Source organism: Channa argus, chromosome 4, assembly GCF_033026475.1.
Source record: "Channa argus isolate prfri chromosome 4, Channa argus male v1.0, whole genome shotgun sequence".
Taxonomy (NCBI): Eukaryota; Metazoa; Chordata; class Actinopteri; order Anabantiformes; family Channidae; genus Channa; species Channa argus.
This window is the reverse complement of record NC_090200.1, coordinates 24239541-24264764: the sequence shown is the minus strand read 5'-3', so window position 1 is coordinate 24264764 and position 25224 is coordinate 24239541. Positions and strand designations below refer to the sequence as shown.

Below are 25224 nucleotides of genomic sequence, written 5' to 3'. Positions count from 1 at the left end.
AATACAGTTGGTGGATGTCATATTGTGCTTGTTATGCTTTGTGTTTCACCCACCTCAGCCACAACATACATCATAATAAAGTTAACGCAAACTGGATCACCACACAGCAAATGTGTCCATTATAAGTGGTCATTGTATTCCTATTCATCACTGTGAATCTCTGTGCTGTGAGTCAGGCCTACAAAAGACTAAGAAAGGAAATGCAAAGAGCTGCTGGTACATTTGGGCAGACCTCATAGACATTAACACTGTTGCTTTGTCATTAGTAGCTGGCTAGCTATTTAAGCCCACATTAGCTTCAAAGGCTGCTTAAAAATGCAGTTTGTCCTGGAAATTAATCTTGTATGCGCCCCTTACCACTTTACTACAGCATGAGGAGAAAACCCTGACAAACCTACTGAGCCTACTTAACAGACTCTAACATATGATTGGATTGCTTCTACAATAATTTACAGTCTGTATTTTTTCTTTATTATGTTTGTGTGTTTGTCTGTGTGTGTGTGTGTGTGTGTGTGTGTGTGTAGCTACCTAGACAGCCTAGATCGTATTGGTGCGTCAGACTACCAGCCAACAGAGCAGGACATCCTGAGGACCCGAGTGAAGACCACGGGCATTGTTGAGACACACTTTACCTTCAAAAACCTCCACTTCCGGTCAGTATTTTCTCTTGACATCTTATGTTTAGATTAGTCCTTCTTTTCTTTCACCAAATACTGTTCTTTACTCAATTCTCTCCATGCATACAGTACTTCAATCTGTAATTGAAGACTAAATACTTTAAACAAGACTCTTCAGTATATTCATGATTGTCTATTTAATGAGATCTGATTCAATTAGACTAAGGAGCTGGTGGGAATAGCGACAGAAAGGAGAGGCACTATAGGAGGAGAAAGGAAGGAGAAAAGATGGAGAGGAAACTTTTTCTGACCTCTTGTCTAATTACTATATTTCTGCCACTCTTGTGTGCATGTACTTACAAATTAACATATCGATAGGTTAATAAACTGTAGACACCAATTACATTTCTGAATGGATACACCACCACACATCATCTTTGATTCGCTTTTTTCGTTCTCTCTGTCTCTTACACACGTCATATATTTATTATTTAATGTTTAAATACATAAGCACACACTCAATTTAAATATGCAGAGCAGTTTATATTTTGCTGAATGATGCAGTCTGCTGTTGCTCTTACAGTGGAGTAGGCGGTGTGCTGGGTGTGTTTTGTGAAGAAGCCTAAATATTGTCAGATCCAATGCTTTTACTGGCAGGCATGCAGTGTGTGGGTACAATGTTCCTGTACTGAATGTAGCCTTAGCCATTTGACTGGGTTCTTTTGTGGATTCAATCCTATCTGGAACTTGTTTCTCTAGTGATTCTAAACACAGTGAGAAAATTATTTGTAGGTGAGATAAACACACGAAAGGACCTATTGTTGATAATAAAGTGCATGAAATGTGTGTTTTTAGAAGATCACAGAGCTTGGGCTTCATGTGCACCACCCGGTGGTACAAGTGATGTCCTGTTGAAAATGGTTTGACAGTAACTTGTGACATTTCACTCTCTGTACAGTGCAGTGCTAAAGGTACTGAGTGCACAATTATGGATTCTGAGGAATGACAAGAGAAAGACACGGGAAATGCTCCTTGTCCCCTTTGCACTTGTTGTTTTGTTTCTCTTCAAGAAACTTGCTTCATAAGCTTCATATATGTGTCACAGATCGGACTGCAGATCATCTTGGTTTTCTCTATGTGCTTATGAGGTTGACAGAAAAGTTTTATCATCTTCAGAGGCTCTTACAGTGGTTGAACTGGTCACAAATTAAACTTACAGCAGCTCACGATCGTTACACAATTTCGAGGAGTAAAGATTATGTTTTGGTTTTTTTATTGAATTTCAAATTTGAATTGGAAATTATCATCAATATTCTAAATGGACCCTAAGAAGGGAAACTTTCAGATTCAGTACTAAAAGTTAGTACAATTAAAAAATAATATTTGTAATGGGTTGAAAACAAAATGTATTCCATTCCATTCCTCTCTTTAGAGAGACCATTTGATACAGATGTGGGAGTTAGTAACTCACTGCAAGAGAGAGAACTGTTTTATGGACTGGGAAAGGGAGCAGTACTTTCAAATCTGAATGTACACTGCTGTTTATGAATAAATGAGCCAATACAAATATGAAAACAGGCCCAGTGTGTAAGTGGATCTAGCAACCACTAAGAATGCTAAAGAAGCAGACTTAAACTTAACTTTGATTTATAGTTTAAAATTTTAATAGACTGACTAGAAACTGATACCTGAATCACCTTTTATACATAGAAAAAAGTGTGTGTACCTTTTGTTTAATGCAAATGTGTCTCTGTGTCTGTCTACCAGGCTGTTTGATGTGGGAGGTCAGAGGTCGGAGAGGAAGAAATGGATCCACTGTTTTGAGGATGTCACAGCCATCATTTTCTGCGTGGCTCTCAGCGGATATGACCAGGTGCTGCATGAGGATGAGACCACGGTAAGAACAGATGTTCACATGTGTATATTTTAACTCTGTCGCCATATCTCTCTGTCACTGCAACTTTTTCTCCATCACAAATTGGCCTTTTTACCTAGTTATAAATACTCAAACCTAACTTTTTAAAAGATCAGATCACATGAAAATTGTATTGTAGTGTAACCAGGGCTCCTTACTTTTAGGATGTAGGACAACATGAGTATTAGTCCTTAATATATACTTTTACTTGCTATATAAAGGATATATGCTTGTTCTATATTAAAGCGGGCATGTAAGCTGGTATTAAACACACGGTCTATGTAAAGGAAATGCAGAATATGCATCTTAAAATGTTATTTACATTTTCTATGTAAGTCTTTCTTGTTTGGTTGCCTCATCTTGTGTTATTTATTAATATTGACATATCAGTGGAAGTATGTTGCTGTTTTTGGTCCTTATATCTCCCTGGTGTAAAACTACAGTTATGTGAACCTCTTGCTGAACAGGCACATATGTAATATCAGATCATGTAAATAAATCAACAGAACAGACACCAAAGATAATATTCAAAACATTTTGAACATGTTTGTTTAACAAAACTTGTTATCCAATAGTGTTCTGTCTCCGGTGCAGACAGTGTATGTTTCCTATGCAAAAATACACAGGACTACTTTAAATATTAGTTATTCTTTTCTATGCAAATCACGGGTCCCTGCATTGATTATGCAATTTGTGTTCAGCCAACCGTTTCTAATAATGTCAAGACATCTAACATTGCACATTGAAAAGCTGATGATTTATGAGCAGTTTGAAGACTGTGGAGTGATTAAAATGCCAAAAGGCTTAGTGGCCTACATAGCATTTAGTTAAAATAAAGGCATTGGTAAGGTAAAATACAATGATGATAAAATAACTTTCTAATGGCTATAGCCTGCCATGTGACTGTAAAGAAAAAGCTGTGAAACACGAATCACAATTTGCAGTGTTTACTGGTATTTAGTATAAGCCTGAAGAGTATTATGTAAGAACACCAGCAGAACATCGGATGATGATTGGAAATATCCATCATAAAAGGTGTTCTCAAATGGCTTCTGTTCATGCATCATATTGAATTTGTTTAATGTCGGCTTTCTTTGTGTTCTCAGACGTGTCCAAATGTAGGCAGTGGAAAGTCACTGTGATATTTTGACCATAGCTGCAATAGCATCTGATAGCAGAAAAGGTCTGTTACCTGTTTAAGGGTAATGCGGTTAACAGTGAACATGATTTTCATCCTAAAACAAATATACTAAATTTAACTTTGACAGCACTTCAGTAGTCTAAACTGCCATGTAATGATAACACATTTTGATTTAGCTCCCTACTAACACAGCCCTAAGCTAAAATATAAGTTAAAAGACAAGAGTACATGAAAATATGGCCAGTCACAAGGATAAACAAATCCAGTCACAGTAGTTGCAGATCTGTTATTTAGTTTATATTTTTTAATCTGTGAGACAGTGCTCAGATAAACAATTTTTGTTAGCGTGGGCATTTAATTACCATGCAAATAACCAAATGTTTTTCAGAGAGCTCCTACGTTCTCTTACACTTTTACTACCAACACATCCATGGCTTATGAGTTGGAAATTGTTGAAAATTACTTCGCACAGATAAAATGCTTCACAATCGGACAAACATTGATGTATTACATATGTATTACTTATGTACTGATTCAGTAATACATATGTCCTGTCAACCACTTAATCATGTGGGATTAGTGTTGTGGCTAATTGGTTTATACCCCTTTTGGACAACACTACTCATATTTCATAAATGTAATTGCAGTTTTTTCCATAATATTAATTATGTCTCAACTTGGGTTAAGAAAATTTAAATGCCCATTTTTCTCTTAAAATTTGACTCAGCAAATCTCTCCCAGAGTGAGATGATGCATATTTTGCTCTTTCAGTTTATTAGTTCAGCTTCAAAGACTTTGCAGTAAGGAAAGGGTTGCAACAAGTGAAAGGTTGTTTTTTTTTATATACATATTTATCATCAAGTAAAACAGAGAACTTAGATCTCAGAAATAAAAGAAAGACGTCACAGTGTATCAGCATTGTTATTCTTTGAAAACCGTTGTAACAAAAAAATTATAATACAAGTGACATGAATTGTTTCTAATCAGACAAATATGAGTATGAAGAATGGACAATATGGCCAATTATTATTTATTATTGTATAATTTGGTAATAATCATAAATAGATGAATACAAGTTTATTTAAGTTTAAATTTGTTTATTTATGAGACAGTAAGCTTTTCATCTACTATGGCTAGTAGATTGTAGAATGTAGTAGAACAGCTAGTACAACTTACTATTTATTTTTTGCCCTTTTTTGACTTAATTTTTGTTTTTTAAACATAAAGTAAGTTTAAAAATTGTTAAAAAAGTTAAAATTTGTGTTTTGTGTGCTTTAAATGCTTTTTAAGGCTATAAAATACCTTCTGAATTTACAGTACCTGGAACCAATGGATATTGTATTTCTACAGCATACAGTATATAGTTAACCATGGGCACAAAAACACATGCACATGTACAAATTATACAGTTCGTACTACTTTTGCTTTGTAATTTCCCTCTTTCAATTCAAGAACTGCTTGCATTGTGTTTTTCTCTGGCTCTCTTTGTCTTGTTTTTGTGAAAAAAACACTTGTCTTATACACATTGCTCTCAGAAATGACAAATGCTCTGGGTGAAAACTTCCTGTCGACCTGCCTTAAACACTTTCTTGTCAGCACTACTGTAGATGTATGTATGTGCATGTTTGGGGATGGGGGGCTGTCATACAAGGGAAGTGAGACTTCCCACTAAGTGGTTGGCGGGTGAGTGCCTTGCATTTTCTGTTCCTGCTCTAAGCTCCGCCCTGCAGCATCTCTGACTCCTTCCACCCCTCCTGCTGTTACTCTCGCCATCGACTGTCCTCTTTAACCAATCAGCTGTCAGACCTTCTACAGATGCTCCACTCACAGACAGGTACGACACCCTCAGATAGATTAAAACACTCAAAAACAAGCCAAAAGTTTAAAGCAGTATCTCTGCGATTGTGAACCGGGTGTGTGTGAGTGTGGTGTGTGTGTGCGGGGGGGGGGTCACTTTATGTAATGCTGCATTACCTAAAACTACTGCAGTGTACTTTCTTTAATCAGATTGATTGATGGTGTGGCCTATCAGCCATCCTTTCCTATCTCTTCTGTTGTGAATAAGGACTACATGTCATAATCACAGAGAAACTGCTTTCAACTGCTTTTTGTTTTTATCACTAGGCACTTTCCATGCAGTGTGAATCAAATTTCTCTAGCAAACACAGCAGTGGATTTTGCTGTAAATTAGTCAAGGTTGAAAGGTTGCTCCATCACTTTTGCAAGCAAAGTATTCTATCAGTGCTAACAGGCTAGTCTAGAGAGCCAGATGATTAGTAGATGATTTACCATGTACCCAATAATGAAAGGTATTAACTAATAAAATTCACTTTATCATTTTAGCAATAATTAAAGTTTCATTTATTTAATCTTAATTTAACAGTATTTACATATATATCTCATATGTGTGATTTAAATACAGAGTTTATCATTTAATATACCCTATGGACTTTTAAGTTAGTATGTTTTGTATTGTCATTTAACTTTTGTCACCAAATGCATGACTTCAAATGAAGTTTGCTGTCTTTAATTAAATGTTTTTGTCTGCTCCTTCATTAGTATTTTGCTACTTTTATATTTTGTGCCTCCACAACCTGTTGCTGCCTTTTGCAGTCTGCAAAAAAAAAGGATAAATTCCTGTACATAGCAAGCAGGTTACCAAATGCAATCACAAGGGGGCACAAGCCAGCATCTTCTTGTGTCAGTCCCAAGTCAGGATCAATCAAGAGGGTTGTGTAAGGAAGGGCATCCAGCGTAAAACACATGCCAAATTAAACATGCGAATCATGACGTCCATACTGGATCGGTAGCGGCCCGCGTCAACAACAACCGCCACCTGTGCTGTTGACCTACAGGGTGCCGGTGGAAATTGGGCTACTGTTTGAAGAAAGGTGAATATACTGTGTGTCCAGGAGACCAGGTGGAATGGTAGAAAGGTGGAAAGATAGCACAGATGGTGGTAGACTTTGCAGAGAAGATAGAAATGGCTGTAGTGAACACTTTCTTCCAGAAAGGGCAGGAACATAGGGTGACATATAAGAGCAAAGGTAGAAGCACTCAAGTGGACAACATTTTGTTTTGACATTGTAATTTGAAAGAGATGAATGACTGCAACGTATTGATAGGGGAGAGTGTAGCCACACAAAACAGGATGGTGGTCTGTAAAATGATTCTGGTGGTGAGGAAGATGAAGAGGAATAAGGCAGAGCAGAGGACGAAGTGATAAAAGTTCAAAAGGGGAGAATGTTGTGTAGTTTTCAGGGAGGGGATGAGAGCTCTGGGTGGTCAGGATTTGCTTCCAGATGACTGGACCACTACAATTAATATGATCAGGGAGACAGGTAGGAGGGGTCAGAGGAAAGTAGAAAGAGTGCTTGGTGGTGGAACGAGAAGGTTCAGGAGTGTATACAGAGAAAGAGGTTAGCTAAGAAGAAGTGGGAGACTGAAAGGACTGAAGAGAGTACACAGAAGTACAGGGAGATGCAGCGTAAGGTGAAGGTAGAAGTGGAAAAGGCCAAACAAAGAGCATATGAGGACTTGTATGCTTGGTTGGACACTAAGGAGGGAGAGGTGGTTTTGTACAGGTTGGCCAGACAAAGAGATAGAGATGGGAAGGATGTGCAGCAGGTTAGGGTGATAAAAAATAAGGATGGAAATGTATTGACAGGTTCCAGGAGTGTTATGGGAAGATGGAAAGAGTACTTTGAAGAGTTGATGAATGAGGAAACTGAAACAGAACAAAGAGTAGAAAAGGTGAAGAGCGCTTTGAAGAGGGTGAAGAGTGGAAAAGCAGTTGGTCCTGATAACATACCTGTGAAGCTATGGAAGTGTCTAAGAGAGTTGGCAGTAGAGTTTCTGACTAGTTTGTTTAACAAGATCTTGGGGAGTTAGAGGATGCCCGAGGAATGGAGAAGTGTACTGGTGCTGAATTTTAAGAACAAGGGAGATGTGTTGAGCTGTGGCAACTACAGTGGAAAAAAGCTGATGAGCCATACAGCCATGAAGATGTGGGAAAGAGTATTGGAAGTTACCCTAAGGGCAGAGGTGAGCATTTGTAAGCAGCAATATGGTTTCATGCTTTGAGGATGCTGATGGAGAAGTACAGAGAGGGTCATAGGGAGTTGCATTGTGTCTTTGTAGATTTAGAGAAACCGTATGATAGGGTGTTGAGAGAGGAGCTGTGGTATTGTATGAGGACGTCTGGAGTGGCAGAGAAGTATGTTAGAGTGGTGCAGGACATGTATGAGAGCTTTAAGACCGTGGTGAGATGTCCTTTAGGTGTGACAGAGGAGTTCAATGTGGAGGTGGGTCTGCATCAAGGATTGGCTCTGAGCCCTTTCTGGTTTGCTCTGGTGATGGACGGGCTGACAGATGAGGTTAGACAGGAATCTACATGGACTATAATGTTTGCAGTTTGCAGACATTGTGATCTGTACTGAGAGCGGGAAGCAGGTGGAGGAAAATCTAGAGAGGTGGAAGTCTGCTCTGGAAAGCAGAAGAATGAAGGTTAGCTGCAATAAGACAGAATACATGTGCGTGAATGAGAGGGACACGTGGAACGGTGAGGTTACAGGGAGCAGAGGTGAAGAAGGTGCAGGACTTTAGCTATTTAGGATCAACGGTTCAGAGCAACGGAGAGTGTGGAAAAGAGGTGAAGAGGCGAGTGCAAGTAGGTTGGAACGGGTGGAGAAAATGTCAGGCAATCAGTCACAATTAGCAAGCTGAAATGCATGGCTATGTTTACCCCTCGAACAGCCAGCTTACTAATAATTTCTATTGCTAGATATCACGCTCAGCAACAACAAAATTCTGTGTCCCCAGACCAGAAGAAATCCTCAGAACTGCTATTCAGCTTTCTCATTTTTATTTTCTCAATTTCTCTTTGTTTTTGTATTGTGTCTATGTATGGTTTGTGTACTTGGTTTAGTGACTTGTGTGCATGTGTTTTTTGAACATATGTACATACTGAAATGGTGTGTGTTTGTCCAAACCATTCTTTTGGGTGTCTTTATGTACTTGAAACTATGATTTAAAGCCTATTTAACTAATGCTAACATCTTTTTACAGAATCGCATGCACGAGTCCATGAAGCTCTTTGATTCCATCTGTAACAACAAGTGGTTTAAGGAGACCTCGATCATTCTCTTTCTGAATAAGAAGGACCTCTTTGAAAAGAAGATTACCAAGTCACCACTGTCCATCTGCTTCCCTGAATACACTGGTACATATAAAGGAATGTCATAGTATATACTGTACAGTACATAGTGTCAAATGTATTCATTAAGCCTTGCACATATTATTTCTGTTCAGTGATGAGGTTACGTTAATTAGGGGTGTCACAGTCACTACTATACCATGAATTTACTTAAAAATGAATCATCTAGGGTTTAAGTATATCAGGCCCTAGATGCAGGGACAGCTGTCAGTGTGTCAGAGAGACTTTGAGCTTACTTCCAAGTTCCATTACAGACATTCACTGTGACCGCTTACTAGTGTCTATGCTGGACTGCTGGCATCCATAGCTTGTTTGGTTGTTAGCCAGTTATCCAGTGTCTATTTCCGATGGCTGTAGGGTTTTCCCTGTCAAGCTGCTTGAATTGGGCGTCCGAGCCAGCTCCAACGATGGTTCTTCATTTAGTTTAATTAATCAAATACATAGAGTTCTTTATACAAACACAAGTCTCTCATTGGAGGAGGATTGAAGACTCAAAAAGTTCACAAAATCCAAATTAAGAGTAATAAGTCGATCTCTTTTTTAGCATCTTTAGTACAGCAGCACTTGGCTAATGGCTCTTCGATCACTAATGCGTGGTGAACCTTTAAAAACCCCTGCTTATGCCTACTTTCAAATCTGACAGCTGGTAATCATTTATACAATCGGCTCAAAAATGGAACCGTGACAGTCGATACATAAATAAGGTGAATTCAGCACCAGAGTCATAAATGCAGTTGGTCAGGTAGAGAGAAGAGTAAATGAAGAAGAGGACCTGAAACAAAAGGAAGGAAAAGAAAAAAGGGCAGATAGACACAGATTCAGAAATAAAATAAAGATGAAAATCAAAGATTGAAACTGTGAATGAGATAAGGAGTGTACTAAGAATCCAAACAAGGGGAGCTCAAGTGTGAATGAGACACGAGAAAATGAGAGACAAGGCAACACGGGGAAACAACAGAACGTGTGAAAGACAGAGAGCAAGAGTGTGAAAAATCAGACAAAGCAAGACTGTGGGAAACTAAGATGGAGAGGGACCACAACTGTGAGAAAGAGAGAATTAGGATTCTAAACCCGTTTACTCTCCTCTTCTTTGTCCTTTTAAATGGCCTGTGTGCCTTTTCTGATGAAGACAAGCCATAGTGCTGCTAATGGCCGGGAGCCAGGTGCTGTAGACTCCAGTCACTGAGGTCTCATTTCAAAACATTATAACAAATTCAAGCTCTTGATTAAAGCCACAGCGTGCCTGATTATTGCATCACAGGCAGAACAAACTCTCACAATTAATAATGAATTTGAACTAAAAGGGCACAGACTAGATTTGGTCTATCAATAACAGATGGAATAATAGTTCCATCCTTTTGGCTCTAGGACCTTACTGGTGTCACAGTCTTGTTCTACTGTGTAAAGATAATAATCCATTGGCAGTGTTCAGAAACTCTGCCAACAGTCACGGGACATTTTCCATCACATAGTTGTTGAGGTATCATATTTATTTTAGCTTAGCTAGCATGAAGTAGACCCTTCACACCACACCACCACAGCAGAATGTTTGCTGAGCCAGTAAGTAAAAGGTTATGTTTTCAGAAAATTGTGCTGATACAGACAACTCTGCACAGCCCACTGATGCATGTAATCCATCACCTGTATTTCTACTATACTTGTCCTTCATCGCTGTGTGTCTCTCCTCAGGTCCAGACATGTACCTGGAGGGAATCGCTCACATTAAGTCTCAATACGAGAGCAAGAACAAGTCACCCAACAAAGAGGTCTACTCCCATGTGACCTGTGCTACAGACACCAACAACATCCAGTTTGTTTTCGATGCTGTCACTGATGTCATCATAGCAAATAATTTGCGGGGCTGCGGCCTGTACTGATGCTGTGAAATTTTAGCCAAAGGATGAAGGGTATATTCGGAGTTCACCTGTGTGTTTGTACAACATAAGTTTTGTCACTTGTGTCATTGATGTCATCATGTAGTCAGACAAATGTAGGGTATGGGCTATGTTCATAGTGTCATTACGCTCCTTTGTTGGCTAATCATTGGTTCAACTTTCACTCTTTATTAATTAATTGATTGGTTGAGTGCTCGGTCAGTTGGTTGGTTGATTGAGTTAGTGGTTGGTTGAGACTTTTTTTTTAATCTATTTGCCTCTTTTTTTTTTTTACTTCAACATGTCAGTTTCTTAAGAAGAACCAGCTGCACATTTTTGTAATGTTGAACTTTGTGTGCTTAAATGTATTTCACCTCCTGAGAACTCGTTAAGGATACAACACTCGTACGCTAAATTGTACTTACAGCAGTGCATCCCTTTAAGCGTAGCCCTGCTAGGGGTCTCGTGACAGTGACCAAAACTGGTATTGTGCAAATCATTATCATTACCCAAGTATTCTTTGTGTTATGCAAGTGTCTATAACAAGATTATAAGGAGTCAACTGCAGACAGATTATAAGAAAACAGTTTATCAACAAAAATTAAAAAGAATTTACTGTATGTATGTTACTGTATGTGTAAAGAAACCTGCCACTCAATGGTGCACCTGCAGCCTAGTGATTCAGGTGCATACATGATTGTGCAAAATAGTTTGTCATTCTAATGAGAGACCTGTTTGTATGTAATGCACTGTACAGTGTCTGACTGCAATGTTGCACAAAGCTGTACTCCTCTGACTGCCAAATTTCAAATATTCAAAAAAGTAAGAAAATATGAGCTAAATCTACATATATGGTCTGCTTAAATGGTGCATTTATCTAAATGGCTTTACTATGTTGCTTCCCATTCACACACACTCATACACACTCACACACCAATGGCAGTGGCTGCCATGCAAGGTTTAAAGTCTTGCCCAAGAATACTTTGATATGTATCCAGGAGGGACTGGGAGTCAAACCACTGACCCCGTGGTCCTTGGATGACTGCCTTATCAACTGAGCTACAGCCCATTTTTACATATGAATAAATAAAGTTAAATGAGCCAATAGTGAAATTATTAAATGAAACCCTAATTCATTATGATGAAATCGTAATATTTTGACAGTAATAGATCATTTCTATTTCAGTTTCTGACCCTTGGGGGTAAGGTCATGTGATTGGATGGCAAATGAGGTTGGGGAACAACTGACAGAAATACTGTCATTAAATGTAACTTTACTCAATAAAAGTTAATTATAATATAGTATTGGGAGGGACTGTGGTGCAGGAGGTAGAGTGGTCGTCCAACCATCATGCAGTTGTTGGTTTGATCCCCGGCTCCTCTGTTCACATGTCAAAGTGTCCTTGAGCAAGACACTGAACCCCAACTTAGTTGCTCCCAATGAGTGTGGCCAGCTGCATAGCAGCTCCCCCATCGGTTTGTGAGTGTGTGTGATTGTAACTGCGAATGGGTGAATGAGAAGCAATGCAAAGAAATTTGAGCATCAATAGGTAGAAAAGCGCTATATAAGTGCAGACCATTTTCCATTTATTTGTTTACAGTGTACTTATTTAAGTTGTAATGTCTTATTTATTAATTAATTATGGCTATTTTGGAGTTTCATATTAAACAGTGTGATGCCTTGCAAAACACTGGATTCAGTAAGGAACATTTGATGACACCTTCACTGTCTTCATAGCCTTCATAGGCCTTTGAGAAAAAAACAGTTTTTCTGTGATACGAAGTTTCTCGTGTCATTTTTATTCCCAAATTCCATTTCCAATTTAAAAGCCCAGTATTCTCTATTTAAAGATTCTGTATTTAAGGTTTGAACATTACTAACTTAGTGACTCCTAGCAGAAGCTTCTATAAACCAACTCTGTCTCCTAAAAAAATATTTTTCTGTATAACTGCAAAAGCTAATACATTTTCTATGTAGCATAATTAAGAGAGACTATGTTTTCTATTAACGTAAGAAGTTGACAAATGCAAATATGTTGATACCGAACACATTAATAAAATGTTCTGAGACAATGTATCTTTTTCCACTAAAATATCTTAAAGAAAAACATCTTTTTGTCTGACTTGAGGTGCGGTTAATTTGTTTTTATGGTTCTGTTTAGACACTCGTAGCACTTGTTGTGGTTAGAGGAAGATTGTGGTCTTGCTCGATAGAAAAATGTTTAACAGTCTCTTCAAACACAATCTATTTATTAATATTTAGTTAAAATTTTTTCAGTTTTTCCTAACCTTAACCATAGTGCATTTATTGCCTAAACTCAATCCCACACAGGATTCTGGATTGGAACACGGGTCTGTGGTTTGACATTCCTGCAGATTGTACAACCACTACCCTCGTTAAGGACTCTGTTCAATAAATGTTCTGCTTCCTTCATTCAATCAATATATTCTATCTGAAAATAATCTATCCAGTGATTGTTTTCTACAAAAATGTTAGCACATTTGCAGTTGCATAGAAATGCAATTTTTAGGAGGAAGGTTTGCAACAAACACAGCGGCAGAAATGTATTGTTATTATCATTCATCTCTAAGATTGATGGAATTAGACTCCAAAATACAAAATGAAAATGTTTTAATAACATTATTAAATGAAATATTCAGGGTCCGCAATCGTCAATTTGCAGTGTCAGCCACAGCTTAAGCACAGGTTAAGTCAGATAAACAGCAGAAATTTGAGTTTCCTTGTTGCCGGTATGCATAAAACTATAATTAGGATGGTAAATGTAATCAGAGGTAATAATTTCTGTTTCTTTCAATGCATGTTGAATTTAAAGTATTTATTTATTGTCCGCAAGGAAAGGATATTTCTGCAAAATGTTTGCCATCATTCTTCATCCCTGCAGAAGTAGCAAATAGTCCTGTTTTGGTATTGATTCTCATGTTGTAACATGCATGGATCCACTATAAAATCACTTTAAACCTACATCTACAAGAGCTTGTGTTCTGACTCACCCAGACAATTTCCAGATAATGCTTCAGTGGAAGCATTGATTTTATGAGACCCTGGGCCCACATCCATTGTGAGGGACTGTGCGGGGCTGTTGTCAGCCACTCTGCTTTATGAAGCCAGAGGTGAGCTTTGAAAGATTGTGTGCTAGAGAGCATTTATAGTCCTCAGGGACTAGGAAGTCAACCGTGTGACTTTTGTTTTGGCCCTTTTGTTTTGCTTTATGCTGCATGATTTTCGTGTCTCCTAGCTGGTGGCCATCCCAGAGGTGCTCTGAGATTGAGGTTTAGCTAAAGCTTAGCTATAATGAAAAATTATGTGTTCTATTTGTGGGAACACTTTGATTTTTAGCTTTGATGATAAAGCCAAAGACACACTTATAATACCAGGAAAGTATCATCATCTCCCACCTGATCTTTGTATGAGCAACAGTTGATAGCATCCAGTAGATACTGAGCTCTGTTTGTCTGTGGGACTTGGTTGAATTGCCAGTTGAGTGTGTTTATAGCTTTATTGGTGTAAGTGCTTCTTGGCAAACAGAAGTGGAGAGCTTCTTTATTTATTTATGTGAAGGCCATATTCTGTATTTCACTATTTCTCCCCCAGCTCTCAAACAGTCACTCAAAGCTTTTTTTCTTTCAACAGGTAGATGACATCAGCTCGTCAAACCACATCTGTGCCAACTTTTACTAATTAGAAACTGCCTAAGGCTGTTGATTAGCCTCCTTACTGAGTGTGTGTTACTTTTTTCTTTGTGTGTGTTTGTACAGAATTGTACAGTTACCTACATGTGGCTGTTGAAACCACAGGAAAGAGGCGTGTGTGTGTGTTTGTGTTTATGCCTTTGTATGCGCCTGTGTATGTGCTTATGAACATCAGCCCATGGGTGTAATTAATTACCCAGAAGGTACTTGTCTACCCTTTCAACACACACACCCACACAGAGGGACTTGGACACAGACAGACATGCACTGAAGACACAAACGCACCCATGGGACTTGAAAATGTCACGACACCTTAGATTCCTGTGCCAAATAATACAACCCTGTCCAAACATCTACTGCCTTTTTTGCTGAAAGTGTCTCCTCTAACAATTTTCCTCAACATGAAAGTCAAATCACCTTAGTTCATTAGCTGTAGCTGTATCATTGATGGTGCACATGTGGAGATGTGTAAAGAAATATAAATGTCAAAAGTGCAAAAATCACCTGCTTACACTGTGCATAGTAGCTTCCCTACTTTTTAATATGCATCAGTATGTGTCCCCACTTCTGTTAGTAATTTGCATAGAAGCCAAACAAATGTTGACACTGACATGCTGAAAACAAAGAGCACCTGTTCTGCAGTACACGGGAATCTTTTTTTCTGATCATTTGAACTTTTGCTGCTCTGAGAGATTAATTTCCATGCCGAGTAAAACTACACTAGTTTTCCTCAAACTGTATGCGCTGCTATATATAAACCAACACGTAAAATGTATTAACAATTTGGTTTAGACTGCGCACATAATGCAAGGCAGCAGGTGCTGGTAGAGACTTTTCTTATACAATTAACCAAAACTAACCCCCACTCAAATAGTTTCTTATGGCCAGTCCACTTATTTTTTTAGGCCTGAAAGACAAAAGAGCAGCCAGACGTAGGCATTAACTGTGGGCAACAATAGGCCAGTGAAAATTTCATTCACACTAAGTTGGCAAGCTCCAATTCACATTCGGATGAAAGGAAATGGCTACATTTGCTGTTGCCCCAAGGGTGGCTTCCAAGTAGTTTTATGTCTGTGTAATCCTCAGCTGTGTAGTCAGATGTATCCGCTGTACACATTGTTCAGTGCTACAATAAAGCTCAAAGTGATTTCAAATGCATCTAAAAGGGACCTAGGACTAACCTCAAATTCAAAATCAGTCTGAATTTCTCCCTTTTTCTTCTCTGATACAGCTTTGCTTCACTCATTACACTCCGCCATGCTCTGCACTGCCCATTAAAAAGTTGTAGTTAATAAATTACTATAAATAAGAAGCAAAACATAATAATCTAGCAGAAACCCTTGCTTTTTCTAAATGCTCAGAAGGACAAACCTCACTCAAATGCTTTTAGAAGCGAATGTGATTGTACTGCTACCCATGCTGTTAGTAATTCTGTGTCATGGGAAGCTTTCACCACACCTTGCCACATTAAGATAATTTTGAGAGCAAATCTTTCTATTCACAATATATTTGAGAAATGTTGCACACTGTGTAACTTTAGGTCAAGCAAATTTAAAAATGCGAGTTAAAACAAGTTGAAAAACTGGACCACAATAGAAAGATGCACGGCAAAGTAATTGTGCAATTCTTTGCAAAATATGTTTAAATGTTTTAGGGTCTTGGAAAATTGTGGGCTGCTTGCAGGACTAGTTGGTAAACTACATATTGAACAAGTAAAGTAGCTCACAAGCTCCAATTATATATACTTACATACCTTCCACAAGTGTGCAATTACAATGGAAATGTTTTTACAGCACTAAATAGAAAATTATTGTTAAAAAAATGTAGGACAAGTGAAGTGGTCTTTCTGTTAACCAGAGATTCTCCTTACTGTCAGGTTCATTGTGACACCATGAGCTTTGCAGTAGTCCTCATCCTCACCTTCATGAGTTGACGAGGGCAGCAAAAGGGCAGCAGATCCACGCTACTTACAGTTGCAAACAGTTGTATCTTTATGAATATTATTTAGTTAATGTAGACTAATTATATTAGTAGCAGTATTTTGTAACAGTGAAGCTCGGGTTACCCATGTTGTCATTACAAAAAAATGCCCATATGAATATGACAAAAAACAGGCTGTCACCACTGCTGAGCTGGACAGTGAAGGTTATTATCAATGTTTTTGTTTTCAAGATTCAGCGAAATAATTGGTTGACCTTTGTCCCTCTAAGCCCTCTAAGTCCAGTAATTGAGGCATGTTTACTGTATGTGTGTGTTTGCATGCCTGTTATTTATGGCCTGTCCCCAAGCCTGCCTAATTACCAATATAACAAACAACCAGTGGGAAACAACATCAGCTTGTTCTGATGAGAATAATACAATCAGTGGTCCATTCATGTAACCAAAGAGCTGCTTCTCTGGACAGCAGGTGTTGCTACAAAAGAAGCATTAGTACCTTGTATCAAGTCAGGACCTTTGCAACATGAAAAGGTGTTGAAGTGTCACAATGCCAGACACCATTTCAAACCCAAAGTTATGTGCCAAATTTTTCTGAAGGTTTTTTTTTACTTTTGCCAAAAGTAGTTTTTCTTGTAAATGCTTATGAGCAGTATTATAATATGTACAGATCTCAACTCAACCCCACCAACTGATGAAATAAACACCTAAGCCTTTTGAAGCCAGGAAGAACTTATCATGTTCTAAACCCTCACTGCTCCGACCAACTTAGGCTTGTTTAGCGCAATCCAGTTTCAATACAAAGATAATGTACACATGTCTATACTGTACAGATCTCCCCCTAAAAAATCAGACCCGTTGTGTGTATTTGCAAGCCTGTATGTCTGTGTGCGTGTGTGATCATTGTATTTTACTGAGCACTGTAAGTAAAATGTATTTTCATTATCTTCCTCACTGCTGTGATAATTTATTGAAAGTTGTATTTATACATCAGAGAAATTATAATAAAGCATCACATGAGCAATAGTTTGCATTTTGTTTCTGTCCTGTGTGCATGTGCCTGCGTTTGTGTGTTTATATTTGCAGAACATTTTAATGTATCTGTTCAGTAATGTTTAAGTGTGAAGAATATGTTTAATATTTTTCTTGCTCATTCCTTTATTTTCTTGTGACTGTGTCTTAAAATTGTACAGTAGTTATTTATTGAAAATGTTGGAAGGAATTTCTTGAACAGGCTTTTTAAACTAACACCACTACTATGGTATTTCAGGGTTAGAAAACGACACCTACCATTAAATAGCAGCAGCACTGTGCACACGTTTTTTTTTTTTTTAATCTCCTGAATTCTTATCACCTATTTACACACTCCATTTTTTTTTATTAAAGTTTGAATTGAAAAGTGTTTCAATTGGTGTACAAAATTAATAAACGTATTTCTTGTGCTTACTATGATTCCACTTTAAGCTCAACACTGGACGAATTATGTTCTTTTTCCACTCTGCTTGTCTCTATCACACTGCAAAGGTTATGTATTGGTGGTAACTTAAACTTCTTTCCTTCTTTCTTTTTGTTCACTTTGTCATTATTCGTTCATGTCTTCGGCTCTTTTCTTTTCCACCTCATTCTCCATTTATTCCACCTTGCTGTCTCATTCTTCTTTTTTTTTCCCATCTCCTCTTCGTTCAACCTTCCCCAGAATCGCATGCACGAGTCTCTGATGCTGTTTGACTCCATCTGCAACAACAAATTCTTTATCGACACCTCCATCATCCTCTTCCTCAACAAGAAGGATCTGTTCGCAGAGAAGATCAAGAAGTCTCCTCTTAGCATCTGCTTCCCTGAATACACAGGTAACGAAAAAAGCTTTTTTTATGTGTAGGTGAGAAATAGTAACTCTCAAAACATAAAAGTAACAACAAAATTTGACAGGCGCACAAACTTTATTTCACATGAACACACGAATCTGTAAAGCAGTAACATTAATACAATTACACTTGATGGAAAAGGCACCTTATATTGCATAAACTGACTGATCAAGCAGACAGACATTCACTAGGGTACAAAACTGAGAAAAATATGACTAAAACACAGCTGTGCCATTACTCATAATACTGACAAAATAAATTTACTGAGCGGTTCATCTTCAGACTGGGGAATATATTACATAAAAGTCTCTTTTGAAATATGCTTTTTAACTTTGATTTTAGAGGAATAAGTCTTTTTTAATGTGCTTTTGATAGATTGATATTACTCATGTCTGTATGTTTAATATGTTTCTGGAACTGGTTAGCTTAGCTGCCACCACATTTAAGCTCATTAATCAACATTTTACCAAGGCTCCCTTCTAAGCCCCGTTTCTAGTCTTCATGCTATGTTAGAAAAACCGGCTGCTGACAATAGGGTCATATTTAGTAGTATTATACTTCACATTCAACTCTATAAAAAAATAATAGTACTGACTTCTGTAGAAAATGGAAATTAAAATTCCTAAGTGTTAAAGCTGTCTGAGAGCCAAAATAATATAAATCACTGATGTGATACTCTATGAGGCAGAGGTAATGGGGGAACACTAGTTTAAATGAGATAATAGAAGTATGAATGACTTCCAGTTGTCTGATGTTAATGTGATTCCCAGAAGTGAACAACTTCTAAAACTGGCCTCTGATTAAGAGCTGCCTGATACAGTAGATTAGTTTTTTCTGAATTGTACATCTGGAGCTGAAAGAAGCAATCTTGACATTTACTGCCACTGAGAAATCTGACAATTTATTTCAAAGCATCTGCTTACAGTGTCGAGCCTGTTTAAATTATCAGGTGTTAGCAGGAGAGGTAGCCACATGTTGCTGGTTTGAACCACAATTGGAAAGAGCCATATATACTAAGCTTTACTTTCTCTGTGTTTATAAGGGAAGCAGAGAAGGAGTGGTAGCAGACAGTGAGAAAGGGAGGGAGGGAAGCAGCTGACTGGCTGCAACAGAAGCTGTGATAGGGAGAAAAAAGTAGACAGATTTCTTCATGTGGAGGTGAGAGTCTGTTGTAGCGGTGGAGAGAAAAGAAGGAAGGGACTGGGAGTTAGAGAGCAGGGGACAGTCATGCTTGGTAAGCCGTGATGAAGGAGAATGGCAAGCGAGACCTGTCTCCCGCCCTCATCACGCTCACCCAGCTCTGTGAGTCGGTCTTATTCATTTCTGTCTCTCATGCTTTACTCATGCCTGAAAGAATTCTATTTTAAACCCTCACCTCTGTGCGCCAGCAGTAAACCAACTAGGAAAATAAAGTAGCTAATAATTGTAGAAAAATATTTGCTTCATGTGTCTGATTTAAAAGACCATTCAAACAATTCACACTATAATTCCACATATATAAAGTCAGGCAAATAGTTCCTCTCTTTTATTTTCCGGAATAAGGGCTAAATCCAGCTCAGTAGCCTCAAAAATTAACGTCCTCTTCTGTAACCAATACCTGCTAAATCAGTCTTATTATATTTCAAACTCCAGAGCCATAGAAGTTATCATCACAACAGTTTTTTTCAGTCTGAAAATTGCAATTACTTAGTACGCTTCTAGAGCAATTACTTCTTCCAAGGGTTGCAATAAACAATATGGTGAAAACTATACAACCATGTGAATAATATGAACATGATGCAACTTATATCAGACATAATTATGTGGTTCTTTATTACATCAAACCTATTTATTAACTTTTTTTAAAATTTCATCTAGAAAACCTGATAAGTTAGCTTCCATTTACTACTTGGACACTTAAAATTCTTAAGTATCATTGCATTCAGCAGTTGAACTATATTTAGTGGTGACTACAATATTATTTTCCACTTGAATAAGCTGACATTATCTGGTATCATCCAAACCTACCCTGTTGAAAGTGCACACTGTCCCTTTAGCTTCAACAGTATAATTTCACAGGACAAGCTTATACACGGATCAGCCACTTCATTAGGTACACCTGAACAATCTAATGCCCTCCAGTACAGCAGCTCTGCTGTGAATTCTTTTTTTACAAGGTTGTAATATCTAAGTTGGAAGGTCAGAAAGGTGACACTGGGTGTGGGTGGTGGAGATTATATTAAGAGTTGGCTTTATCATTTTGGCCCTCTCAATTATTTTAAATAGACTGTGTGCAACATTTATTATTACTGACAAAATCTGTAGGTTTTAATATGAGGCTAAAAAATCAATCCACTCACTTTTAGAACTAGTCTTAAAGATATCTTTGTCAGTGACACAAGCTGGCAATGCATGTTTAGCTTATAGCTAAAGAAATAACTGTTATTACACTACAGGTGATAAAATTGCTAAATGATTGCTTGGCTGCATTGAAGCTGTAATAGTGGTAGGCAACATTCACACTGTGTAGTTTAGGGGTTATTGCTACAGTCTGGCTGCAACCTTGTCCCATGAGTAAACTGAACTTGTATAAAGTAGGGTGGAAGCATTTCCTGTGATTATTCCTTCCCAGGAATCCTGTATATGAGTCTTCTTGCATTACCCAGCATAAATGAAACTTCACTTGAACCAGAAATTTAACTTAATTACATTCAATTCTATTCAACTTCATTAAGATCGTGCCAATTCACAACATTGTCATTTCAAGGCACTATGTAACTTACTTTACCAATAAATAACCTAAGATTCCCATAAGTGTATTTCCCTGATTCCCTGAAAAGTTTAGAATTTGGTGAGATTGCTTTATAATTAGCCAGATTTCAATTCCTGGTATCCAACCCTAGTATAAAATGATGGGAGTGTTTTAATATTTTATTTAATTATATTTTTAATTATTCAGAAGTTTGAGAATTGTGTCTGTTCTCTCTAGGACCCAACACCTACGAGGACGCAGCAGCTTACATTCAAGCACAGTTTGAGAGCAAGAATCGCTCTCCAAATAAGGAAATCTATTGTCACATGACCTGCGCCACGGATACGGGAAACATACAGGTGGTGTTTGACGCTGTGACCGACATCATCATCGCCAACAACCTCCGAGGGTGTGGCTTATACTGAGCACGCCCATACACACCCTGTAATGTTCTCCCCCTTTGTCCCCTGTCTTCTCCTGCCCTTCCTGTCCTGCTCCCCCCTCCTCGTTCCTTTGACACTGATGATGATGGTGATGATGACGATGATGATTCTGCTGATTATTTAAAGAAAAAGAAAGAAAAATACAACTAGGTACATATTAATAATGAGGATAACTTAAAAAATAGGCATACGTATATATATAAATATATATATATATATATATATAATGTTTTTAGTTATTGTCTCTTCCAACTCCAACTCCTTCTCCTTATGTCCTGCGACCTGCTGCCAAGCAAACAAATTAGTTTTAGTTAAAAATATTAAGCAGCCTTGAAAACTTCTTGAACAAAGTCGATAAAAGCCTCTATTCCCTGTCCTTTTCTTTTTCTTTCTCAGCCACGTCTTTTGTTGTTAACAAAAGTGAAATCTGTACTTTTTGTTGCAGTTTTTTATTATTACAGTATGTCTTCTGTTTTATTTTTGTTGATTGTGTGTATATTTATTACAAGTACCAGTCTGTACACTGATTTTTATTCACATTTTGCCTCACCTTGACACCTTTATTTGTTTACTATTGTTTTTGTTTGTTCTGGGGTTTCTTTTGTTTGTTTTCTTGTTTGTTTGTTTTTGGCTATAATAGTGATTATGTAATAACACAGTTTTACGGAAATATGTGAAAATGTCAATGGCACTAACATGAAAGGATCACCCGACAGGTCAGCCAAACGCTTAAAAAAAACTCCTAAGACCTGCTGAAACTGACAATGCAGATTTTAACATTGGTCTTTATGTTTACATTAGCCATGATGTTTTGAAAATGTTTGTTGTCAATTTTCTTTTTATTTTTGACTAATTTGTTTCATTTTACTCCCTAAGGCTCAGTTTTCATCCACAGGAACCAAGACTTCCTTTTTCCTGAAACTGCCCTCGGTCATAGCCGAGCCTGAGAGCCAATAGGAAATGTACTAAATCTATTGGTGCCATTTAATGGAGGTACTTGTACTGTACATGTGCTTTTAGAAGGAAGTACAAAACATTATAACTCTACCTTCCTCAATTTTATGACCTGTAGACCAACTAACATTTTCCACATAATGAAACTCACTCCCAGTTTAGTCAATAGTTAATTAATGTATTAATTTATTTATTGATTGATTGTCCTTCCTACACATCTCTGTCTCTCCTTCTTTTGATTTACATACCACCACCAAGCCTTTACGTCTCTTATCTATCTTTTATTATCTCCTTTTTTTGCATGGCACTCTGGCATCCTTATTTCAGGTTCAAAGGACCCCCCCCCCCCCCCCCCTTTCTTGTCAACCTTTGTTTCCCCTCCTTCCTTCCTCATCTCCTGTTCCTCCTAAAGCCATGACAAGGATAGCATGAGATACTCCAGCCTTTGTATAAAGAGACCAGTTAATTCAAAATACTTCAAAAAAAAAAAAAAAAAAAAAAAAAAAAAAAAAAAGCTTAACATAGATTCCGATAATAATAAAAATCGTTTTAATAAAAATTGCAAAATCTGAAAAAAAGATGGAAGAAAATTGCAGAAAAAGCAAAGATGATGAATAGCAGCAAATAAAGAAGGGAGCAGATTGGTTCCTGAAAGGGACAGGGCAGGATCTAATTAAGAGGGAAAAAGGTGAGTGATGGTTATGAAGGGTTAAAAGGTCATGTTGCGGCTTAGTACAAGATGTGTAGATTTTGGGATTCTAGCAACAAAACATTTAAAAAATGACAAAAAAAATCTACACCTATTACAGTAATAAAAACTCATAAACATGGGTAACACTACAATATCAACGATAATCTTGATGATCCTGTAATATTCTCAAAAGAAAACCTTTCTTGTGCTTTGTAGCTACAGAACATTTTTTTCTCTATATTGCCCTTTTTTAAATAAAAAACATGTTTTGCAAAGGGTTCCAGTTTGACAGTGAGCTGATTTGAAAGCTCATCTTGTGTTGTTGTAATGCTCTGAACTGTGCCCCACCCCCACCCCCCATTCCTCTCTCTCCTCTGACCGTTTTGCCTGTTTCCCTGCATTAGAACAGTGTCCTCACTTTAGCCTGACTCAGAACGATTAAATATAATATTATAACAATATCTATTTTTTATTATTTCAGAAAAAAAAACACTTCTTTTGGGGAGAGCACGTTTCTCGCTGCGTCCGCTAGTTAGGGACGTCGCATGTTCACACATCAACGCTGTACAAAGTCATGCTCCTTTCCTCCTCTTCTCTGTCTCTTTTTGGTTTGACAGACACCTTCCAGGTCTACAATGAAAAGCACAGTTCACACATCACACACACTTGTTTGCACACATATACACACATGCACACACACACAAAAACAATAAGTAGATTTGGAAATTTATCTACGCATACCTGATCTATGTTACTCCCTCATGGATCTATCTATCCATCTATATGTATAGAACTAGTTTTCTTGCCTTCTTGATTTCTGGTTTTTAAAAAAAGAAAATAACTGTGTATAATGACATGATATACCTGTTTTTTGGCTTTCTGTTCCTGTTTCCTTCATATTTTTAATTTTTACCTACTCTATGTTTTGTTCTTTACCCAGTGAATTTTTTCTGTGCAGCTTTTTTTCTCTCTCTTTCTCTCTCTCTCCCTCTACTCCTCTTTAGTGAATGGTTGTTATTTCATGTGGGATGTCCGTGCTGGAAAAACCAATCGAATGTAGTGTTTACATTAAAAAGCCACTGTTTTCATGACTACAAAAAACGCCAACCTCTTCTTGTCTGAATCATTCCGTTTCACAGCGTCTGTTTTGTTATTTTGGAAATGCAGATAATTAAGAAATCTCTTCTAAGAGAAATCTCTTAGAGTGAATGGTGAAAAGAAATATTTTTAATTAAGTGGATGCAAAAATTTGCAAATGAAGCATAATTTCTCTAAAATGTGACCCTGCGAAGTAGATGTTGAAGTCATAAATGCTATGTGTAATTAGGACATCTGGTGGAGTGCTTAGCTGAGACATCTCATTGGCATAAAAAAACTTAAATAACACCTCAACAAATATCTCACCAACAAAAACGTAAAATCCTTTCAACAAGTTGTGATGAAATCTATTGGTATAAACAAAACCAGCGTCAGGATTAGTGTTTGTGCACACTGTGACACTTTACAAGATGAGGCTGATGATCTCTCATAATTGCATTTTAATAAGCTCTTTCTGTTTACAGCTATGCGTCTGTAACCAGCAGCAGGCAGCCTGATCCTGCTGCAGTCACTGAGGGAGAAATTCATTATCACCCAACAATTTAATCTCCAAACACTGTGTCCAGAGGTAATACAGCTTACTGTTTTATCTCCACTCCTGCATCTTGGGACTTGCAAAGTGCAAATGTCAAATTTTCCTTTTACAGCAAGTCATTACTGTTTTTATGCAATGGCAAATAAAGTGACGTAAAAGACACAAGGTAGTTTGATATTTCAGCAACTCCTTTTAAAATCTATTAAATGTTAAAAATTTAAAAGAAAAAACTCTAACACAATGGCTACCATGACTGATGTACTATTATGAACTAAATTGCCAATTTGCTAAATACAGTACACCTTGATAAAACTGCTGCAGACTAAAACAGCAACCCTGCCTATACACCCTGCCTTTATTAAAAAAAAAAAAAAAAATCCCAATGTTCTATTTTGGGGAAAGCATTAAGAGGTTTTGTCTCAACTGCTTTATACTGGCAGATATTTGTAATTTTCTAATTTCTACTCCACGTGTTCTTTCTCTGATATACTGTAAAAGA

The 25224-nt window shown here is 37.5% G+C and overlaps 1 protein-coding gene across 2 annotated transcripts in view; it reads left to right on the top strand.

Annotated features, from left to right (window-relative positions):
- gnao1a (guanine nucleotide binding protein (G protein), alpha activating activity polypeptide O, a) overlaps positions 1 to 24199 on the top strand; it is a 98035-nt gene extending 73836 nt beyond the window's left edge. Inside the window, exons 5-8 of one of the 2 annotated variants that reach the window (XM_067500112.1) lie at positions 525 to 653; positions 2385 to 2514; positions 18105 to 18258; positions 21242 to 24199. In XM_067500112.1, the coding sequence (XP_067356213.1) occupies positions 525 to 653; positions 2385 to 2514; positions 18105 to 18258; positions 21242 to 21429 (601 nt within the window). In that variant the 3' untranslated portion in view covers positions 21430 to 24199. Of the gene's footprint in view, positions 1 to 524; positions 654 to 2384; positions 2515 to 8740; positions 8895 to 10577; positions 12838 to 18104; positions 18259 to 21241 lie in introns of those variants that run through there. The other variant, XM_067500113.1, reaches the window with a different exon arrangement.
- Positions 24200 to 25224: the final 1025 nt, after the last annotated feature.